Source organism: Rhinolophus sinicus, chromosome 1, assembly GCF_057876585.1.
Source record: "Rhinolophus sinicus isolate RSI-liver-muscle chromosome 1, RSI-T2T, whole genome shotgun sequence".
Lineage (NCBI taxonomy): Eukaryota > Metazoa > Chordata > Mammalia > Chiroptera > Rhinolophidae > Rhinolophus > Rhinolophus sinicus.
Window position 1 is genome coordinate 55,880,141 of NC_142501.1, and position 19,482 is coordinate 55,899,622.

General features: G+C 54.3%; 4 protein-coding genes across 7 annotated transcripts in view; all 4 read left to right on the forward strand.

Moving 5' to 3' along the window:
• HOXC6 (homeobox C6) overlaps positions 1-19,482 on the forward strand; it is a 39,998-nt gene that overhangs the window by 9,380 nt on the left and 11,136 nt on the right. The window contains exon 1 of one of the 4 annotated variants that reach the window (XM_019724416.3): positions 17,283-17,422. The exons of 1 other annotated variant lie outside the window; for it this stretch is intronic. The gene's annotated coding sequence lies outside the window, so the exon portion shown is untranslated. Of the gene's footprint in view, positions 1-17,282; positions 17,423-17,566; positions 19,480-19,482 lie in introns of those variants that run through there. 2 more of the 4 variants (XM_019724417.3, XM_074325605.2) reach the window with 2 other exon arrangements.
• HOXC9 (homeobox C9) lies at positions 117-3,111 on the forward strand. The gene is made up of 2 exons (XM_019724413.3): positions 117-841; positions 2,565-3,111. Exons 1-2 carry the CDS (start codon positions 304-306, stop codon positions 2,807-2,809), a joined length of 783 nt encoding a protein of 260 aa, XP_019579972.1. The 5' UTR covers positions 117-303; the 3' UTR covers positions 2,810-3,111.
• HOXC8 (homeobox C8) lies at positions 9,015-14,038 on the forward strand. The gene is made up of 2 exons (XM_019724414.3): positions 9,015-9,850; positions 11,218-14,038. Exons 1-2 carry the CDS (start codon positions 9,415-9,417, stop codon positions 11,508-11,510), a joined length of 729 nt encoding a protein of 242 aa, XP_019579973.1. The 5' UTR covers positions 9,015-9,414; the 3' UTR covers positions 11,511-14,038.
• The window catches only part of HOXC4 (homeobox C4), a 37,833-nt gene continuing 35,636 nt past the window's right edge, over positions 17,286-19,482 (forward strand). Inside the window, exon 1 of the mRNA XM_074325604.2 lies at positions 17,286-17,422. The gene's annotated coding sequence lies outside the window, so the exon portion shown is untranslated. The remainder of the gene's footprint in view (positions 17,423-19,482) is intronic.

Below are 19,482 nucleotides of genomic sequence, written 5' to 3' on the forward strand. Positions count from 1 at the left end.
CTTGAGGGGGTGGCCGATGCCTTGGGTCCAGAGTTCTGGACCCCCAGGAAAACGCAGGTCGCGGGGATCAGCAGAGAAGGGGGTGGGAGAAGGGGGGGGTGGAAAGGAAGAAAAAAAAAAAAGCCCCTGCGCATTGATCCGCGCCGTATTTTTGGGTAAATACGATCACGTGGGGGCTGGGGAGCCAATGAGCTGCGGGGAAAAGGCTGGAAAAATAATTACCTGCCTTGATTGTTCTGTGAGCAGATAAAAAGTACATATACAGTTCATACAATAATCTTATGTATGTAAAACCCCGTTACGATGTCGGCGACGGGGCCCATCAGTAACTATTACGTGGACTCGCTCATCTCTCACGACAATGAAGACCTCCTAGCGTCCAGGTTTCCGGCCACCGGGGCTCACCCCGCCGCCGCCAGACCCAGCGGCTTGGTGCCGGACTGTAGCGATTTTCCGTCCTGTAGCTTCGCGCCCAAGCCGGCCGTGTTCAGCACGTCGTGGGCACCCGTGCCCTCGCAGTCGTCCGTGGTGTACCACCCGTACGGCCCCCAGCCCCACCTCGGCGCCGACACGCGCTACATGCGGACTTGGCTCGAGCCGCTGTCCGGCGCCGTCTCCTTCCCCAGCTTCCCGGCCGGGGGTCGTCACTACGCCCTCAAGCCGGACGCTTACCCCGGGCGCCGCGCCGACTGCGGCCCGGGAGACGGCCGCAGCTACCCGGACTACATGTACGGCTCGCCCGGGGAGCTGCGCGACCGCGCCCCGCAGACCCTGCCCTCGCCCGAGGCGGACGCCCTCGCCGGCAGCAAGCACAAAGAGGAGAAGGCCGACCTGGACCCCAGTAAGTTGGGAGCAATTTTCCTTTACAACCAGCGCGGGAGGGGAGGGGAGGCCAGGCGGGGGGAGCCAGATTACAGCCCCTCGGAGCGGCGCAGGGAGCGCGGGAGAGGGGTGAGGGCGAGGGGGCGAGGACTCAATAAAAGCGAATTACCTTGGGGAGCTTTTAGGGGCAGGAAGGTCTGAGAAGGGGGCCCAAGGAGCCAGGTTGGGAGAGGGCTGAGGGGGCTCCTCTCCCAGGAGCTGGCTTTGATAAGAGACCCCCGCCCCCACATCCCCAGCCCAGGCTTTTTGGCTCAGTCGCTACTTTCGAAGAAATGCAGACGGGGCCAGGGATTGGGGTGGGGGCGAGGTTCATTTTATGGTTTGAGGTGGGATGGGGTAGAGATGAGGAGGACACTGGGGGCAGAGAGGAGATACCCCAGGGAGAAAAATCCCCACTACCTCCCAGGAAGCATGGGGCTCCTCACCCCACTGGAGATTCATAAGACAGGAGGTCCGTGGACTTCTGTCCCAGGAGCACTGAGTGAAGGGTCTGGGGGATTTCACAGCCTAGGAACTTGGAGAGATCAGGACCTCCAGAGTTGGGGGAGAGAAGTGGGGTCCCAGTCTCTTTAAACTTGAGAGCCCCTTTTTGAGGGTTTGCAGGAGAGAGGGTTGAGAATGGAGGTTCAGGGCTGAGGAATGGAGAGAGGCATCTCCCCATATTAGAGAACTACACACACACACACACACACACACACACACACACACACACTCCAATCAGGAAGATGAGAGCCTTCTAAGTGTTGCAGAGAAGAGCAGGGGTAGGTGGGGGGGGGGGGCAGGTGGGAGCTGCAGGGCCAGAGAAAGGAAAAAGAAGGGAAACAGCAGGGGAGGGGGCGCAGCCCCCTGGGTGTGAGGAAGTGTCTGGGGGAGTCCCAGGAGGGGGCTCCAGGAAATCCTTTCCTCCAGCCCCATAAGGGGCCAGGGCCTAATTATACCTCTCTGAGCCTTCCCTCCTTGCCCTCAGCTACTCCCATAAACCTGAAATTGGAGGCTTGGCTCCTGCAGAGCCTGTCCTGGGGCTGGCAGGAGGGGGGCACTGGAAGCCAAACAGGGAAGCTAAGATATAGGGGGGCCTGTTCCCAAGGCCAGCAGCTCTCTAGGGAGAGGAAAAAGGCTTTTCCCCAGCCCAGCATCACCCTGAGAATTCGCCTCAGCAGGGTTGAACTCATACAGCGGAGACAGGCACTGGAGAGGGTAGTGACGGGCTTAGGTACTCTCAGGGTCAGGAAGCAGAACTGCTGAAATTTCAGGACTTGGTTGTGGGCTGGGAGAATGGGAGGGGGCAAAGGAGGAGGGAAGTGGGGAGGAGAGAGACCTCGCTATAAAAATAAAAAACAAGAGAGAGAAGCGTTTATGGGCCTATGAAACGGTCGGGAATTTGGACTTTTTATGAGGATATTCTCGAATTACTACTCTTGAAGCTGAGGACCAGACTGTAGGGTCTTTGATAGCTTCGATTTCCTATAGTTTTAGGTGCTGGAAACTGAAGGGGGGAGGGTGGGGAGGGGACAGAATGCAAAAGGAGTGTGTGTTTAGGGAAAATTCCTAAAGCAAAACGTGTCCAAATTCAGGTTCAATTATTGGGTTTGGGGATCCTGGCTAAGCCTGGGGGATGGGGTGGCTGGGATCCTGGGCTGGAAAGGGGCTCCACTGACCTCTGCTTGTGTCTGGCCCTCCAGGCAACCCCGTGGCCAACTGGATCCACGCCCGCTCCACAAGGAAGAAGCGCTGCCCCTACACTAAGTACCAGACGCTGGAACTGGAGAAGGAGTTTCTCTTCAATATGTATTTAACCAGGGACCGTCGGTATGAGGTGGCCCGGGTTCTCAACCTCACCGAGCGGCAGGTCAAAATCTGGTTTCAGAACCGGAGGATGAAGATGAAAAAGATGAATAAAGAGAAAACCGACAAGGAGCAATCCTAAACCCTGCCCCGGCCTGCTGCCTCGGCACAGCCAAGGGATAAACAAAAAACCCCACAAAAACCCTAACCCAGGCGGGAGAGAGCACGAAAAAGAAAAGGAAAAAGCAAGATAGAGAAAAGCCAATCAGCTTAAAAAGGAAAAAAAGGAAGGGGAAAAGGAAAACTCTTGCGATTTGGGAGGGTTCAGTGTTGAGAAATTGGTGTTTTAGAGTTAGTTCTACCCATCGAGGAGCAGGAGGCGGGGAGAGAAGCCGTGTTCTCTTCTCCCAGCGCAACTGAAATAAATGACACACACAAATGTGATTTTTTCCCCTCCTTTCTTCAGAGAAGCCAGTACTTGAATCGCTATATTTCTGATTTTTTTCCTGTGTTTTATTTGGTCCGGGCCATCCCTCCCCAGGCCTGGGGTGCTCTGCGTGCAGATTTTGTACAAAAAAGACACACACACATACACAATAACGATTCCCAGCCCAGGAGCTGAGGGGCGAGGGCCGGACGGCGCAGGCTGGGTCCGTTGGCGCAGGCCGGCGCCTCGGGTGTGTACATAGCAGTGTTTCCTCTCATCCCCAGCGTCCGTCCTGTAATGTGCTTCTGTTTGTTATGGTAGAACAGCTCTGTGTTAATATATCGAAGTCATTTAAAAAACCAGAAACCCAACTGCATCCAGTTCTCGTTATTTCTCCTCCCTGTGGCTCCCAGGCTGCTGTCGTGGAGGAGGCAAGTGCTCAAATCCTTTGGGGGAGGCTGTAGCCAGGAAGGGGTTCCCTCGACCTCGGAAGGGCAAGTGCCTGCCACTTCTCTCCAGGCAGGGTGGGATGGAGGTGAGGTCTCCAGGGGTGGGGTGGAGGCTGCCGTGGCCAGGGTATAGCTTGTGCCTGCTCTGCTGGCTGCCTGTGAGTTTCCTGGTAGCTCGATGGAGTCCAAGGGGGTGGGGGCACAGCATGAATGGTTTTCCCTGGCTGTAATTAATTGCAATAATTTATGAGTACATGAGATCTGAGGGAAGAGATAGGTGAAGATGAAAGTTGGGTGCTGGGTGAGGGCCCAGGCTGGATTCTTGCCTGGCTGCATTGGTGCTTCGAGGGATGGCTGAGGGGGGCAGATAGGGAGGGTGTGTGGTGAGCAGGAGGAAAGCCAACAGGCCTCGGGGAGCAGAACAGGCATTGGGGACCGTGTGGAGAGTAAAAGGAAGATGTGGGGAGGGGGGAGAGAGAGGGAAGGAGGAAGTAGGGCGGGAAGAAGGAAAAGAAGGAAGGAAGGGAGGTGAAAGATGGCAAAGCCAATACAATCAGAATTAGATTTAGTTCTACTTCCCAATGCATTCTCAGCTTCTCTCTCTATCTCTCTCTCACTCTCTTAGTTCTCTTTTTCCTTCTCAATCTCTTTCTCTTTGATGTTTAGTTTGAATGTTGCTCTGGGGGTGACGGGGTTATGCTGTTTGGTTGCAGCATTTCTGGGGGATGGCATGGCCAGGGCCCAAGGAAGCTGGTCAGAGATTAGCCAAGAGTGGGGTGTTCTCTGGTGGTTCCAGGACCTCAGGCACAAGGGTGTAAGGAGGTGTGTATAATAGCCCTATGGAGCTGGTCAGCTGCACTGTACCCCAGAGCGCCTTCCCCAGAACTGGCAGTTTTCATCTGCTAATCAGAAGCAGACACAAGCTGCCGGGTATGCCTCTACCCGGGCGCCCCCTTTCTCGGAAATCCCCCAATCTGGAAACTATTAAACTCAGACTGCCTGAAATATAGCCCTTTAATATCTCAGGCTGGAGAGGGTGCAGGGTGTTGCTCTGAATACTTGGGGAATACCACCATAAAAGAAAATAATTGGGGACTTCAGGCCATGTGCAGCTCCCCTCATCGCATCACCTTACAGGATTGGCGAGGCACTTGTAGGGACCAGTCCCTCCCCATCATTTGAATCTCCTACCCTCTCCTTCCATTAATCACTCCAATTTTGGGGTCTGGAAGAAGGTAGGGAGGGGTGAACATTTTGTTTGTTTAATATTTTCAGAGGGACAATCAAAAGTCGCAAGCAACGGTGTGGTTTTCCCAGTCGCTGAAGCACCCTCTCCTCTTTCCCGCGTAAGAGACCTCCTCCCCAGTTCCAGAAGCGATTGTCTTCTTGGTCCTTTTAAAAGGTGCTTTGCTTGTGGTTTTCTCTCTTTTCTCCCTTCTCACTCCTCCCCTTGGCCATTTTGCTGTTCTGCGACCGTGGCTTCAGTTCCGCAGCCAGTGCAGGACAAGGCACCCATGTGCCTCCGACCTGACCGCAGGGACGCAGGCTTCTCTCCCAGCCGGGCTCGGCGGCCCTTCCGGACTTCCACCCCGCCCCTGTTCCAAGGCCCGGTCGCCTCCCTCGTCTGTCAGCGCGGCCTGCTTCCTGCAGCCTGCCCGGAGCTGGCCTTAATACCGGCAGGAAGGAGGGCCGCAGGGCTCGAGGTCCCTGACGAGAGCGTGGGATTCAGAATAGGCCCACCAGACCCGGCCCACTGTTCAGTACCAGCTCAGGCTCCAGCCTGCAGGTCAGGTTTGGATTTGATTTTTATTTATTATAATTTGAGAATTAAAACCACAACAACACAACACACATCTGGGGAAAGAAACGAAAGCTGGGAGGAAAGAGAGGCTAGCAAATGCCCTCCCGCCCTAATCTTCCCCTCCCACCTCTGCTCCTTTGTCAGAATCACAAAACCCCAAAGGTTGTTCCACTTGGGAAGGCAGCGGATAGGTACATTTCCGCAGCCCCGAAATGCCACTTTTATGGTGCTGTTTGTCTCCCTGCTCTGGATTCTGAATGGGGCCGAACAAAACAGCAGCGCGGAGCTGGCTAGACGTCTGGGCTTAATTGTTTTATGGTTTAAATAAGGTGGACACTCTTTCCTTTGAAATCGGATTATAGGAATGTTTTGTCTATGGCCCACGGAGAACAGGACCTCACTGGTCAGGAGGGAGAGGTGGAGAGAGCACGCATGAGAGAGGGATGGGCTACAAACCGGGGGGCAAACAGCCGGTCGAAGTCAGAGTCCCACCCCAAAGTCCTGCGGGCGGCAGCGGAATAGGCGGTGCGGAATCAGCAGCAGGGTAAGAGGAGCGAGTAGTTTAGGGAGCGCGCCGCGGGCAGGCGGTGGCCGGGGCTTCGGAGCGTGCATCTGCGTGCGTGGAGGTGTTCTCAGTCCAGAAATGCGCCTGAATGGGGGCGGGGGGGAGATCGCGGCAGTTCCTTTGTACAGTCTCTCTTAATGCGGGAAGAGAGGGTGACAAAAAGAGAAAATAGTGTAAAACTTTTGACAGAGTGCATTTCGAGAACTTACAAAACAAAAGAACAGAGGTCCTGGGGAAACTCCCTCCCGGGGATTCCCCCCCATCTCGCACCCGTTTGGAAACTCCTTCCTCGCATCTCCCACCTTTGGGCCAAGCCTGGGACCTGCTTGCTGTCTGTTGACTTTTTTCCCGGCCGGACTGCATTGGAGCAAGTGGACGCGAGGTGGCGCTGTTGCTCAATGTTAGAGGTGGTAGTGTTGTCCCCGGTCCTCCTGGCCGCACTGACATTTGAGGCCCGGCTCCGAGGAGTAGTGGCGAGAAGACCCCGCGCCCCTGCCCAGCCCAGCCCCACTGGCTCTCAGCAAATCAATTCTCTCACCTGCGAGGTGTAAATAAATCGTGAGCGGCGGTTGGAGATGGGCCCTCGCTCTAGCAGCAGGCTCAGGAGGCTCAGGAGGGCGGGCGTCAAAAATAATCGCTTTGCGGAGGAGATAAGCACGAAGCAGACAGCTCGTAATTAACACAAAAAGGCAGAATGACCCGGACAAACGAACATAAATCCGTGGTACCTAGGAGGGAGGTGCAGGCCTCGGGGTGAGGGACAGAGACGCCCCAGCGAGGATGGATGCTTGCGGTTCCTTTATTCCCAGGCTTCGGGAGCGAAATCAACCAGATACGTGTAAAAGAAAAAAAACAATTAAAAGAAAGAGAAAAGGCGAGGGACCCCCAAAAGGTGAAACCAAGTCCAGCCAGGGGTTTCAGTACTGGTGGGCTTTCCAAGCAGGCGGTGGTGGCGGCACACTCGGGACAGTCGCATTCCAAGACACAAAGGCCCGGAAGAATAGCTGTGTGGCAGGGTTTTCGTTGGACCATAAACTGTCGAGATATCCCCTACCCTCTAAAAGATAAGGCACAGGCCCCAGAGCGGATCCGGCCTGCCAAGCCTCCTTTTTCCAGGCAGGGAAGGGAAAGTATTTATGACAGTCCTCAGTGACCCCGATGCTGGGAACCCAGAGTCTGTCTCGTTCAACTCGGTACCCGCAGAGCAGGCTCAGAGGAGGCAGTGCTGGAACCAAGGCTGGAGCATGCTCTGGTAGTGGAGGAGACCCCTATCGTGTCCCCCACTATCCTGGACCCTAGGGAGACCTACAGCCCTGGCACAGCCCTCCGCTGACCCTCCCTTCCTGCTGCGCCAGGGCCCGTGTTCTGGGTTTTGCAGAGGGGGAAGTCCCTAACTCAGATGGGGGTGCATTCCTCCAAATTCAGGGGATTGAAGCGTCTCTTGCTGGGGCACCAGTGAATCTCCTTTGAGAATTTGGCTTAGGGTAGCCATTTCCCCAGCAATTATTTAGATAATAGAGGGATCCGGTGTGTGAGGGGGCTCATTCTATCAACACCATCCTCCCCTGCACTGCCATTCCTTCCTCCATTCCCAGAGCTAGGCTCCCGATGGGGAAGAAAAAGATCTGGTTTTCTAACCACCTCCTTCCTTATCCAACCCTGAAACTCCAGGATATGGAAGGAAAATGGGCAGCACATTTTTCATGATGTAAAGAGTTAAAGATGCGTATGTGTTTGTCGAGTATTATTTTCTTGTGTGCCTGGGTGTGCACGTGTGTGCAGTGTCTGTGAGGTGACAGGCATGCATGATAGTTTAGCTAGCACACATTTGATGTTTTTCACGGTGGAAGGTAGCATATACACTATGTGTGTATCCCGAGTGTGCCTCAGTGTTGCCTATGTGTAACAACCTCACCGGAAAAATCATTCTTATTCTTCTTTTTTATTCATGTATGCACACAGCACACATATCCACAACTCTTCACGTTCTGCCTTTTCTCTCTGTCTGTTCAGCCCACATAACTGTACACACACATGGCCAGAGAAGGGTGCTGATGGACTAAGGTTCTTTCATCCATTAGAATTAACTTGAATTTACCCAGTCTTGGGGATAGGGGAACCCCCCAGAGAAAGTGTGGGTAAATATTTAAAGAGTGTCTGTTGACAGTTCCCATACACATTCTGGCCTGGGCAGACTGCCGGCAGAAGTGAGGGGTGTGGTGAAGCCAGGGGGCCCCTCCAGGGCAAGCTGGCATTTCCTATGGGGTTAGGGTAACACATAAGAGGCCTGCTCTAGTCTCCTCCAACCCAAATACAGGTAGTCTCCTAAAAAGAAACATCCTGAATCAGCTCTGCCACAAGCCAGGAACCCACCAGCTGCCTTCTCCTCTGTCCCACAAGCAGCTTTGCTCTCAGAGCCCCCAGCCAAGCTCCTGGCCATTGCCTAGGCTTTGTGCCTCAGGCAGAAGCTGGTGTCTGAAGGGACAGTGCAGCCCTGACTGGGTATATGCAGTGCCCCCCCCCACCTCTGGCCCTCTTCTCTACCCCACAGCAGGCAGGCAAGAGAGCCTTAAGGACCTAGGGAAGACAGGGCAGCTTCCCACACTGGAGAGGGGCAACAGGCAATGTAGAGTTCTGATGCCTGAAGTATTTGGGGATATGATGTGCTTGTTCCTCCTCAAAGTCCCCAGACTTAAGGACACCCCTGGGATCCAATATTTTGGATTAGGGGATCTGCTCTCCCTTGCTGGCATTCAACCCCCTTGGGGGGGGTTTCTTATACCTGTTGAGGTAACCTGAGTTGACCTGCTGGCTCAGGTATCTGTATCTGAGAAGAAGGAAAAAAGAAGTGGGGGAAGAGACACCTTCAGATCTGAATGTGCGCACCTTGGAAAAACTGGCCCCAGCCATTAGCTGGGGCTGGCTCGCCACCCCCCACACACATATATACCACACCCCCATCCCACTATCCCACCCCTTCCTCCTCTCCCCCTCCTCTAGGTCCCCCCAGCCCTGAACCCCTCAACCCCCGCCATCTCTCTCTCTCTCTCTCTCTCTCTCTCTCTCTCTCTCTCTCTCTCTCTCTCTCTCTCTCTCTCTCTCTGTCTCTCTCTCTCTCTCTCTCTCTCTCTCTCTCTCGCCTGTCTTCATGTCGTGGATTGATGAACGCGAATCGCGTGTAAGCGCCGCCACCGCCGGGAGTCTGAGGAATTCGCCTGGGCTGTTAAAGGAAAGAGCTAAGTGAGGGAGCGCGAGCTCTACCTACCGACAGTGAAGAGAGCCGCCGCCGCCGCCGCGCCCGCTGCCGCCGCCGCCGCCCGCCCAGCCCGGGAGCTGCGTGAGCCGGCCGGCCGGCACCCGGCGCCCCCCACCCGCCCAGCCCGGCCCAGCCCCGGGGAGCCAGCCGGCCGGGGGTTCGCTCCCGGGGGGAGGGGAGTTTCGGGGGTACCGGGCGGGGGAGTCGCGAGCCAGAGGGGAGGGGGCGGCGGGTTTTCATGTGCCCAGCATGAGCTCCTACTTCGTCAACCCCCTGTTCTCCAAATACAAAGGCGGCGAGTCCCTGGAACCGGCCTATTACGACTGCCGGTTCCCCCAGAGCGTGGGCAGGAGCCATGCGCTGGTGTACGGGCCCGGCGGCTCGGCGCCCGGCTTCCAGCACGCGTCGCACCACGTCCAAGACTTCTTCCACCACGGCACCTCGGGCATCTCCAACTCGGGCTACCAGCAGAACCCGTGCTCGCTGAGCTGCCACGGAGACGCCTCCAAATTCTATGGCTACGAGGCGCTCCCCAGACAGTCCCTTTATGGGGCTCAGCAAGAGGCGAGCGTGGTGCAATATCCCGACTGTAAATCCTCTGCCAACACTAACAGTAGCGAAGGACAAGGCCACTTAAATCAAAACTCGTCTCCCAGCCTCATGTTTCCATGGATGAGACCCCACGGTGAGAAGTCTTTTCTCTTTCCCCCTTGGTCTCCCGCGCTCCGGGGTCTTCCCCCCCTCCCTTGCCTCCTTTTTGTCTGCCCTGGCTTTCCCTCCTGGCTTTGGGGTCTCCCCAGCCCCACCTCTGTGTCTGAGTGGGTTTCTCAAGGTTGGGAGGTTCAGCTGGGGATGGGGCGCGGGGCTCGCCTGGAATATTTTGGGGACTGGGGTGAAGGTGGGGGGAAAGGTGGTATCTGGGTGCAAAGGGTTAAAAATCATTTCCTCCACTTCTGTCTGTCTGTCTCTTCCTCTTGCCATCTCTAAAGTCAGAGTTGGGGAGGTGGCTGGGAATGGGCCTGAGGACCGGTTATCAGCCTTTGGAGCAAACCAGTGTCTCCATAAGGCACAGAGCCTTAGTTTAGGACAGTGGCCAGGCTGTCTTGGGGGAAAGGGAGACCCCTGTTTCCCTCTCCTAGCTGGGTCAGAGAGCGGTGAGACCCCAAGAACAGGTGCTCTGGCTCTCTGGGACACCCATTGCCTCCTCTCAGAGAACTAACCTTAGGGCCATTGCCCCAACTTTGCTGTACTTCCCTCAGTTGGAGAGAAGAGAAGAAGCCAGAGAGAAAAAAGAGTGCTGGAAAAGAGAGAGGCCATTCAGATTAGAGAGCTGTGAGGTCCTGGGGACCCTAGCCAAACTGTCCCCAATCAAAGGCTTGTGGGGTCTCCCTGAGACCCTCGGAGTGGCTCAGGTCATGAGCCCCTCAAAGGGTGGCCCCTCATGGCCCAATTTCGAAGTAAAAGGGGAAGTGAGAAAGCGACAAGTTCCAGCGGGGATGGCCCGTGATTTATTTGCTGGTCTCCAGTTAGCAATCAGGCCAAACAGTGATACATTCCAGGAGATCAATTATTTTTCTTCCTGGCAAAGCATTAGGCAGAGAGATTTGAGGAGGGAGCAGCAAGCAAAGCCCCTCTTCTTTACCCCCAGACCTTTTTCCTTTCTTTTGGAAACAGACTGTCCCCAACCCTGCTCACCAAATGCCACTCTGCACTTGTAAACAAAGCTGCAAGGACCAGTTTCCTGGGACTGCAGACGGGTGGGGGAGGGGGGAGTACGGGACTCTGCAGTGCTCCCCTGGCCCCTGCCATTCCCCAGTTTCCAGAAAGACCCCAGTCCCTGCCCCCACCTCCACCCCACCTCCCAAGGTGAAGCCAAACCAAAACAAGCCCGCAAACTTTCCTGCTGTAGCCTGCTTTCCACTCTTGCCTTTTCTGCAGGAGGGAGGGGAAGCTGGGGAGATCAGAGGTGGGGGACTTTAGGGGAGGAAGAGTGACAAGGTAAAGCCGAGCCCCCACCCAAACATAACAAGACTGGGGTTCTGTTCTGTCCAGCTCCGGGGCGGCGCAGCGGAAGGCAAACTTACAGCCGGTATCAGACCTTGGAACTAGAAAAGGAGTTTCTCTTTAATCCTTATTTGACACGAAAGCGCCGGATTGAAGTCTCTCACGCCCTGGGACTGACTGAGAGACAAGTGAAGATCTGGTTCCAGAACCGAAGGATGAAGTGGAAAAAGGAGAACAACAAGGATAAACTGCCCGGAGCCCGAGATGAGGAGAAGGTGGAGGAAGAAGGAAATGAGGAAGAGGAGAAAGAAGAGGAGGAAAAGGAAGAAAACAAGGACTAAGCAAAAAAGAGAGATTCCCCCCACCCCTTTAGCAACTCCCTTGAAGTTTCATTTTATGGTAGTGGATAAATTGAGAAGTTTACGACTGTCATTTGCTTTTATAGAGAATAGAATGACACTCACAACTCTAACTACCTGTCAGATACTTGCAGCTCTGGTTTTATTACCTTTGGACTTCCCCCGATCTTTATTTGTTCGGGGACTGAAAGGGGGAGACCGAGACACAGTGAAAAGTTCGGAGTCTCTGTCTCAGTCGTTGCCCCGACACACACACTTGTCCCTACCCCCACCCTTTGGAGTCCTGCCTGGATTTTAAGGTCTGAGACCTGGCCTCTTTGCCCCCTCTCTTGGCCCCTTCTTGCCACACTGCCACCTCCCTGCTTCTCTGGTATTTATTTTACAGGGGAGCCCCCTTAAGATGTGGAAGAAGACTCGTGGCTTTGTTTTTATGCTACAATTAGTGTATGAGATTTACTCCTTTTCAAAGGAAAGTAAAGAAAAAGTGAAGGAAAGAAAGGAGAGGGAAAATGTTAAAAGAAATTTAAAAATTATGATAGCAAGGAATATCCCCTCTCCCTCCCTGGGGCTCCCCATTAGAAAAGACCCCTTGACTTTCTCTAGGAACCTGATGGAAACCTGAAGGAGATGTGGGTCTCTGCCATTTTCCCCCCTCCCCCTTTTCCAGAGGGTAGATAGGAGCCTGCAGTCACCGCTAAAATCCTACCTAGTCATCCCATGGTCACTTGGGCCCATGCCTTTCTCCCCTTCGCTGTCTGATTTCTGTTGTTGGGCCCAGCTTCCTCTGAGCTGCATTAGTGTTAGTGCTCAGAAATCACCATAATCATGAAAATAATAATAATGATAATAATACTGATAATAAATCTTTAACATACTACCTAAAGGGAACCTGCAATAACCTTGAAAAAAATAAAAAAGACATTTTTAAAAATCCTAATACGGGAGAAAAAAAGAGAAAAATTTTAAATAAAAAAAAAATAAAGAAACTTCCAGCGTATTTTATCACTACCTATAGAAAGAAATCCTGCTTTGAGAGTATTCGTAATGCGGTTTTGTTGTCGTTTGTTGCTGCTTATTTCACTAAGAAAAACCCAACAACTGAGACTGCCTAGCTCGCCGGTCCTGTGCGCTTTTATTGTGCTTCTAACCCCAGTAGAGTAGAACTAAATTGCACTGAATGTATAGTTAACTCTGTCTTGAATTCTCTGTTTATGCAATGTGCTCGAAAGAAAAAAAAACGTTAAAATATATCTATAATAATAATTTTTGGTCATTTGTCTTTATGTCCAGCTATGAATGTAGATTTTTGTGTCCCGGCAGCCCTGTTCCTGGTCCAAGTACTTTGTATTGTATACGTGAGTCATAATAAAAAAAAAGAGAGAGAGAAAAAATATTTGAAGCTGGAATTACTTGTTTTTACTCCAGTGCTCCCCCTATTCTCTACGCCCTCTACCCTCCTTACCCTTCTTTCCCAACACTCTGGAAAAGGTCTCCTCCACTGATCTGATTTTGGGGTGGGAGAAACTCAATGTGGAGTTGAGAGGGCAGGCTGGGCTGGGAGGGCAGGTGAAAGAGGGGGGAGGTGAAGAGGAGGAGGAAGAAGAGCAGTTTGCTCTTAGGAGACGCTTGGCTCCAAAGTGAGATTTTGGATGCCAGGATTCCAATGGGGAGAAAGCATCTCCCCACTTATTCACCTTCCTCTTCCCCAGCCCTGGGCTGAGCCCAGACAAAGAATCTCCCCCCATACCCCTCCTGCAGCTAGGCCTTTTTCTTCCAGGGCCTGGGGCTGAGGATGAGGCAGTGGGATTCTTTCTTATCTCCATATGCCCCTCATGGCCAACCCTGGGCACCCAACACCCAGCACTAGAATAGTGAACAAGGTGGGAATAATATGGGGCTCAAGGCAGTCTGGAGGACTTGGCTGGAAGATGGCTATGGGTAGGGGATGAGGAAGCTTAAGCCTGGGGGAAAAGGAGAGAAGAAGGGGAAGGTGAGTGAGCTGGTACACCAAGCAGCCTGGGTCCACATTCTGAAATTCAATTTCAGCCAGCATAGAGCCATCACTGTCACCCAGCCCACTTACATCTGCTCTAGCCTCTCTTCTGGCTGTTTCAAGCCTGCTCCCAGCTTCACCTTGGCAATTGGGCAGCCTGCCCTGCCCTCATAGTGCGGGTTATTGGCCTGGAGACGAGGGAACAGGCCCGCTGAGTGGACAGTCCCTCCACCCTGGCCACAGCAGGGTAAGGAGAGTCTTCATTGGACTCCTCATTCCCAAAAATAAAGGGTCGAAGGCTAAGGCACTCAGGGAGCAAATGGGTCTTTCAGTCCTCCCTGGAGGGTCCTAGACAGAGAAATCTGTTTATGCCAGTAAGATTCTGGTCAAATAATACCAAATTCCAGAGATACAAGTCATCTGACTCAGTCAGGAGTGGGGGGAAAGGGGAGGGGATGGGATCTTCTGGTCTTAAAAACCAGATTCCCAAAGGCTGAAATATTTTTGAGGCCAGATCTCTCTCTCTCTCTCTCTCTCTCTCTCTCTCTCTCTCTCTCTCTCTCTCTCTCTCTCTCTCTCTCTCTCTCTCCTGGTCAATGGTTTTCCCAGACTTAGGCCCAGGCCGACTCTTGTTTTGCGTAAATTCACCCGCATCTGGGTCCCTGGTTCCCACACAAAGTGGTTCTGAAAACAGGATTGGGTCAGGTGTGGTGCATGGGGACTCCTGCGGCCGGAGAGAGGCTGCGGATTGGAAGCACAGACTGGGGGCAGCCGGGAACAGCTTTGAGCAGCTTTGGGGGATATCTTTCCGAACCTGGGGTCCCTACGAAGGGCCGAGGCGTCAGCCAGGTAACCCCGTTTGTTGGGGGAGACTCCAGCTACCCGCCGGGGAGGCCCGAAAAGAAAGCATTTCGCTCCGACCTCAGGCCTTCCCACGGGCCGAGGGCCGGCAGAGGGCCGTTTCATTTTTAAATGTGTAATTGTGATTGCTATTAATAAAATCCCTGGTCCAGTAGCCGAGTGGGTTGAACTGTATATACTAAGTAGCTCCAAAGGACCTCGCCGAATTTTCCCCACACCAAATGTCCCGTTCATCCCTGGCCCTGCTCAGCAATGCCCGTGGCCCCAAGCCCGGCGTCGGAGGGCGGGGTGCGTCTGGCGCCGGGCATCGCTTGAGATGCGAAGCATCGGGTGGGCCAGACTAAGAAAGCTCCAGCCGCCCCCTCTTGCAGCACCCGCTCCTCCACCCCTTCTGCCTACCGCCTCCGTTTTCTCGTTTGCAGAGAAAAGGAGGTAAAACCCGTTTTATGGGGGAACTTAATTGCGAGCGGGATGCGCTCTCTTTAGAAACGCGTCCTCCCAAATGCTCCCGCCGTCCCATTACCGGAATGGGGACCATTCGGCTGCAGCAGATAGGACTCTCTCCCATTCTTTACTTTTTTATTAGCCAATCAAAGTGGCTTCCGAAAGCTATTTGTGATTTGTGAAAAATAGTATCTTTCAAAATGCTGAGTTGAAGCATCTCCCTCATTCCGCCTTGAATTTATTATTCTAATCTCAACCATAGAGACGGGATAATGCAGCTATTAAGTTGGGGGGCAAATTCGTTTCTCTGGATTTTTTTTCTTAATTCTCAGCATTTTCTCTCTCCCCACTTCATTGCAGAAAGCAGGGGAGATACGGGATTGCCGGGGACATGAGGGGTGAGGGAGGTAGTAAGTGTCCTAACGGGCACCCTGGCCGACCCTAGGATGGGACAGTAGATTGCCCTCCCCAGCCTCCTCTTCTCCAAACGAGATGCCCCTGCCTAGGAGCTGGCTGGAGAAAGTTACCCTGCCCCAATTAGAGCAAACTCAGGACAGGTTGTGCCACAGACTAGAAGTAAAATTTCCGGTGAACTGCCTGCAGCGCTGTCCCCTCTCCCTGTGGCCCATTGTGAAAAGCTGGGCCAGCCCTTCCTTGTCGTAATTTTTAACTACCTGTTATAAAATTTATGGGTGGGTTTGTAAAAGAAACGAAGTCTCTGCATCCGGCTGAGGGAACTGCTTCGCTTACTGTGGAGGAAGTTTAGGGAGGAGATGAGGGACCCCTGTTGGTTGGGGTGGGGCACCCAGCCATGGAAGTCCCCAATGCCAGCTCCATGTGGGACCTAAGGGAGAGCTTTGGGCCTTCAAATCTTCAGCTGGTGGGAAGAATAGCTGGGCTGCGACTGATTGACAAAGAGTCTCTAGGGGGGAATATTTCTGGGCTCTCCCACACTGGACACATCTCCGAAATTCAGGGTCTGGAGGAGGTGGGGGTGACTCGGGTGCTCAGAATTTAGCACGAAAGGTGGAATTTAGGGAAGGGTAAGGTTTCAGGGCCTCCAAGTTGTGTTTCAGCTGCCTGGACACCAGAATTTTTCTGAAAAAGACGGGCAGGTGTGAGCCACCTGACAAGACAGAAAAGGCTTCAAACTGCCTCGCACCACAAGGGAAAAGAAGGGGGAACCAAGATCTTGAGCCTTAATTTCATTTTTAATTCTAAAAAGATTGGGAGTAAGCTGCCATATGAAATGAACCTCGAAATTGAGGAGACCCGACACTAGGGATGGTCTTGGGGGGAAAATGTAAATTTCTCTGAAAAAGGAACCTGGGGATGAGGGGTGCTTTGGAGGTTCTGGAGGCTGCCCCCAATTCTCACCCCTCCTGCTTGGGAAGGACTGACTGCCCAGGGCCAGTCTAAACCCTCTCTGCTACGCAGACCATGGCCAGGTCAGGCTTGGTTATGAGGCTTCCAGCGGCCTGCCCCTCCCATTCCTGTCTGGGATGGAGTGGGGGGCGGCTGGGACACCCATGGGGAAGGATGTTGTTCTCTTCCCAGGGGAAAAAAAAAGTAGGGGTAAAGAGCGCATCTGTTCTCAGTCCCTTCACCCCGCCAGCCCTCACTGCCCCAATGCCACAAATCTTTGAAAAGCTTCGGTTCCCCCAGATCCAACCTTAATACCCCATTTATTAAGGACAATATTTGAAATTCGGCATAGCAAAGGGAAGCAGCCCACTCAGCACCAGAATCTTTCCTTCCCTCCTCTCGCGTCCCCCTTTGCCCTTTCTAAGCCAGCCAGGAGCAGTTCTGCCCGTGGGGAGTGGGCGGCGGGTGGGGGTGCGGTGGGGGTCGGGGGATGCTCCCTCTCCAAGAGAATTGGGTAAACATGGCGACCGCGGCGCCCATTTGCACACGCTACACAAATGCATCGCATTCCCGGTTGTTTGCAGAAAATTTACAGCTGAGTAATAAAAGTTTACGATCGACTCACAAGTTGGATTGGCCACAAGAAGTCATGTGGATTCCATCCATGAACGTGAACTTTTTATTGTGGTTTGTCCGTTCGGAGCGCTCCGCAGAACAGTCCTCCCTGTAAGAGCCTAACCATTGCCAGGGAAACCTGCGCTGGGCGCTCCCTTCATTACCAGTATTTTTTTTATTAATCTGATTCATAATTATTTTCTCCCCCATTTAATTTTTTCCCTCCCAGATGGAGTTGCCGGAAGCTGGGGGCACCTGGGGAGAGGGGAGGGGGAGAGGCAGGAGTTGAGGGCACCTCTCTCTCCCTTCCCGACCCTCCAGCCCCCCAAGGGGCAGAGGGAATTCGGGAACAGTTGAGATTTGGAGCTGCAAATGCCTCCCCCCTCCCCTCTCCCAGGCTCTCCTTCCTGCCCCCTTCTTGCAACTCTCCTTATTTTTATTTGGCTTTTTGATTATTGGGACTATTCTTTTTATTTTTAAATTTATATAAAGTATATATGTGTGTGTGGAGCTGAGACAGGCTCGGCAGCGGCACAGAATGAGGGAAGACGAGAAAGAGAGAGAGTGGGAGAGAGAGGCAGAGAGAGAGGGAGAGGGAGAGTGACAGCAGCGCCCGGTAAGTGTTTCCTTATTGGTTCAAATATGTAACTAATGGTCCGTAGCTGGGTGGCGGTTTCAAGATAAGGACAGCAGCGGCTGGTCTTGGTTAGAGAGGAGAGGGGGCTGGCGAGAGGGTGGGCGCGTGGGCAATTATGGGGAGGAAAAGTGAAGGGGGGAGAAATTGGGTTAAACCGGAATATGGTAGTGGGGGAAGTATGTTGTCCTGATGTCACCGCGCGCCGAAGTTGAGGGCGGAGTGGGCAAGAGGACTGCGCCTGTGGGGCTCAAGGCCGGGGTCTAGTGCACCGACGGGCTGCCTGATGCCCACCGTGTTCTTACCTGTTATATAGATTTGCGGCCCCTTGGCTGATGGGAATTGGACGGAGGGGGCCCGGAAGCTCAAACTCCAGGGCAGGAGAGATAACCTATAGGCTGTAACCATTGCCCCCTGAGCAGAGTCGGCCCCCCCAACCCCCAAACAAACTTTCCAGCGCCCCCTCCTTGCTCCGCAGCCTCCTCCCTCCCCGAGAGCGCGACTGCTACAGCTCACACATGCGCAGTGCGGGCCCAGGGCCGGGCCGCGGAGCAGGAAGACAGCGCTGCTTGGCGCGCGGCGGGGCCTGTTAATTGGCAATTAGGGGGGAGGCTGGTGGCTGGTGCGCGTCAGCGGAGGGGAGAGCGTCTGCCCACCCCCTGCTCCCGCCCCCACTCAGGCGGATGGAAAGATGGGAGGTGCTCTGCACTGCGGGTGGATGGGTGGGGGTGGGGGACGCGGTACTCAAAAGCCATCTTGTGCTCGGAGAAAAAGGGCCAGATTGCTTTCTCTCCCCCGGCGCGGCGTCCCCCACCCCCATCCGCGGCGACCCCACCCAGGATATGCACTGGAGTGCTTCACCCACATCGGCCTGTCTGCTCTTGGCTAGGATCTGACCTGCCTGGACGGAGATGGGAATTGGGGAGGCCCCAGGCTGGGTGGGGACAGGCCCAGGCCTCCCTGGCGGGGCCTTCTGGGTGAGTGGAGGCAGTGAGGACTCAAGGCGCAGCTGGCTCTTGAAGTAGGGATGTCAGAATCGGGCGGCCCGGAGGGTCTTGGGCGCTCGGGATCCTCCTAATAATTGGTGCTAATGGCGTGTTGTATAGTCTTAACCCGACACATATGGTTTCATAACACAGTGGCTTAATTTCTTCCAAATGTACGTGGCCCTGAATGTGTTGCAGTTTGACATATGACCCCGCCCTGCTCCCTGGCCTGGGTCTGAGATGGCCACTATATGTGTGAGGTTCTGTTTATAAAGGGCGACGCACACGCAGTGTTTACACACCCAGGCAGACACACCCCAGTGCTGGGAGAGGGGGGAGCATATTCCTGAAGAGGGCCGAGAGTCTGGGGGCTCGACTCACCTTCAGTCCCAGCCAGGAGTCTGCCCCCCACCCCATCCTCTCCCAGAGGCGCGACTGGGTTTCTCCGCCTGGCCCGAGTGGGGGAGGGGATCGCTCCTCGATTTCCTGTTTAAACCCTGACCGGTCGCCTGGGGGTTGGGGGTAGAGAATCTGTTTTTATCAATTCTTAAAAATATAGTTCGACTGCATTCAAATCAAACCCCTTGGGTCCGAGTTGACGGTGAATCTCCCCTCCCCTCCCCCCACAATCCCCTTGCCTTCCTCTCCTGCCCCCCCAAAATTCCCCTTTCGCAGCCGACATAAAGGCCTCTGAGGTATTCTCCCGGGGGAAGAAATGGCATTTTCTCTCCCCCTTCCCCCCCCCAATAGGACTTGTGTGTCGGCAGAGGCGTCTGCCGAGGGGCTAATTTCGCGTTCCTTGTTTACGATCAAGAAAAGCGCTTGGCTCTCCCCAAATGGGCCCAGCCCGCCGCCTGCTCCGGCTGTCGCGCGCTCTCCCGCCGCTCCAGCGCGGCCCAGGGACTGCCGACCTGGGAGCCAGGGCCTGGCCACCGAGCCCCCGAGTCTGTGGAACCTGGAAAGGGCAAGGGGAGAACAGTGGGCCAGTGGAGGGGCGCTGGAGGCCTGAAAATGGGAGCCTTTCTCCTGGCGTAATGTGGGAACCGCGGACCGGTG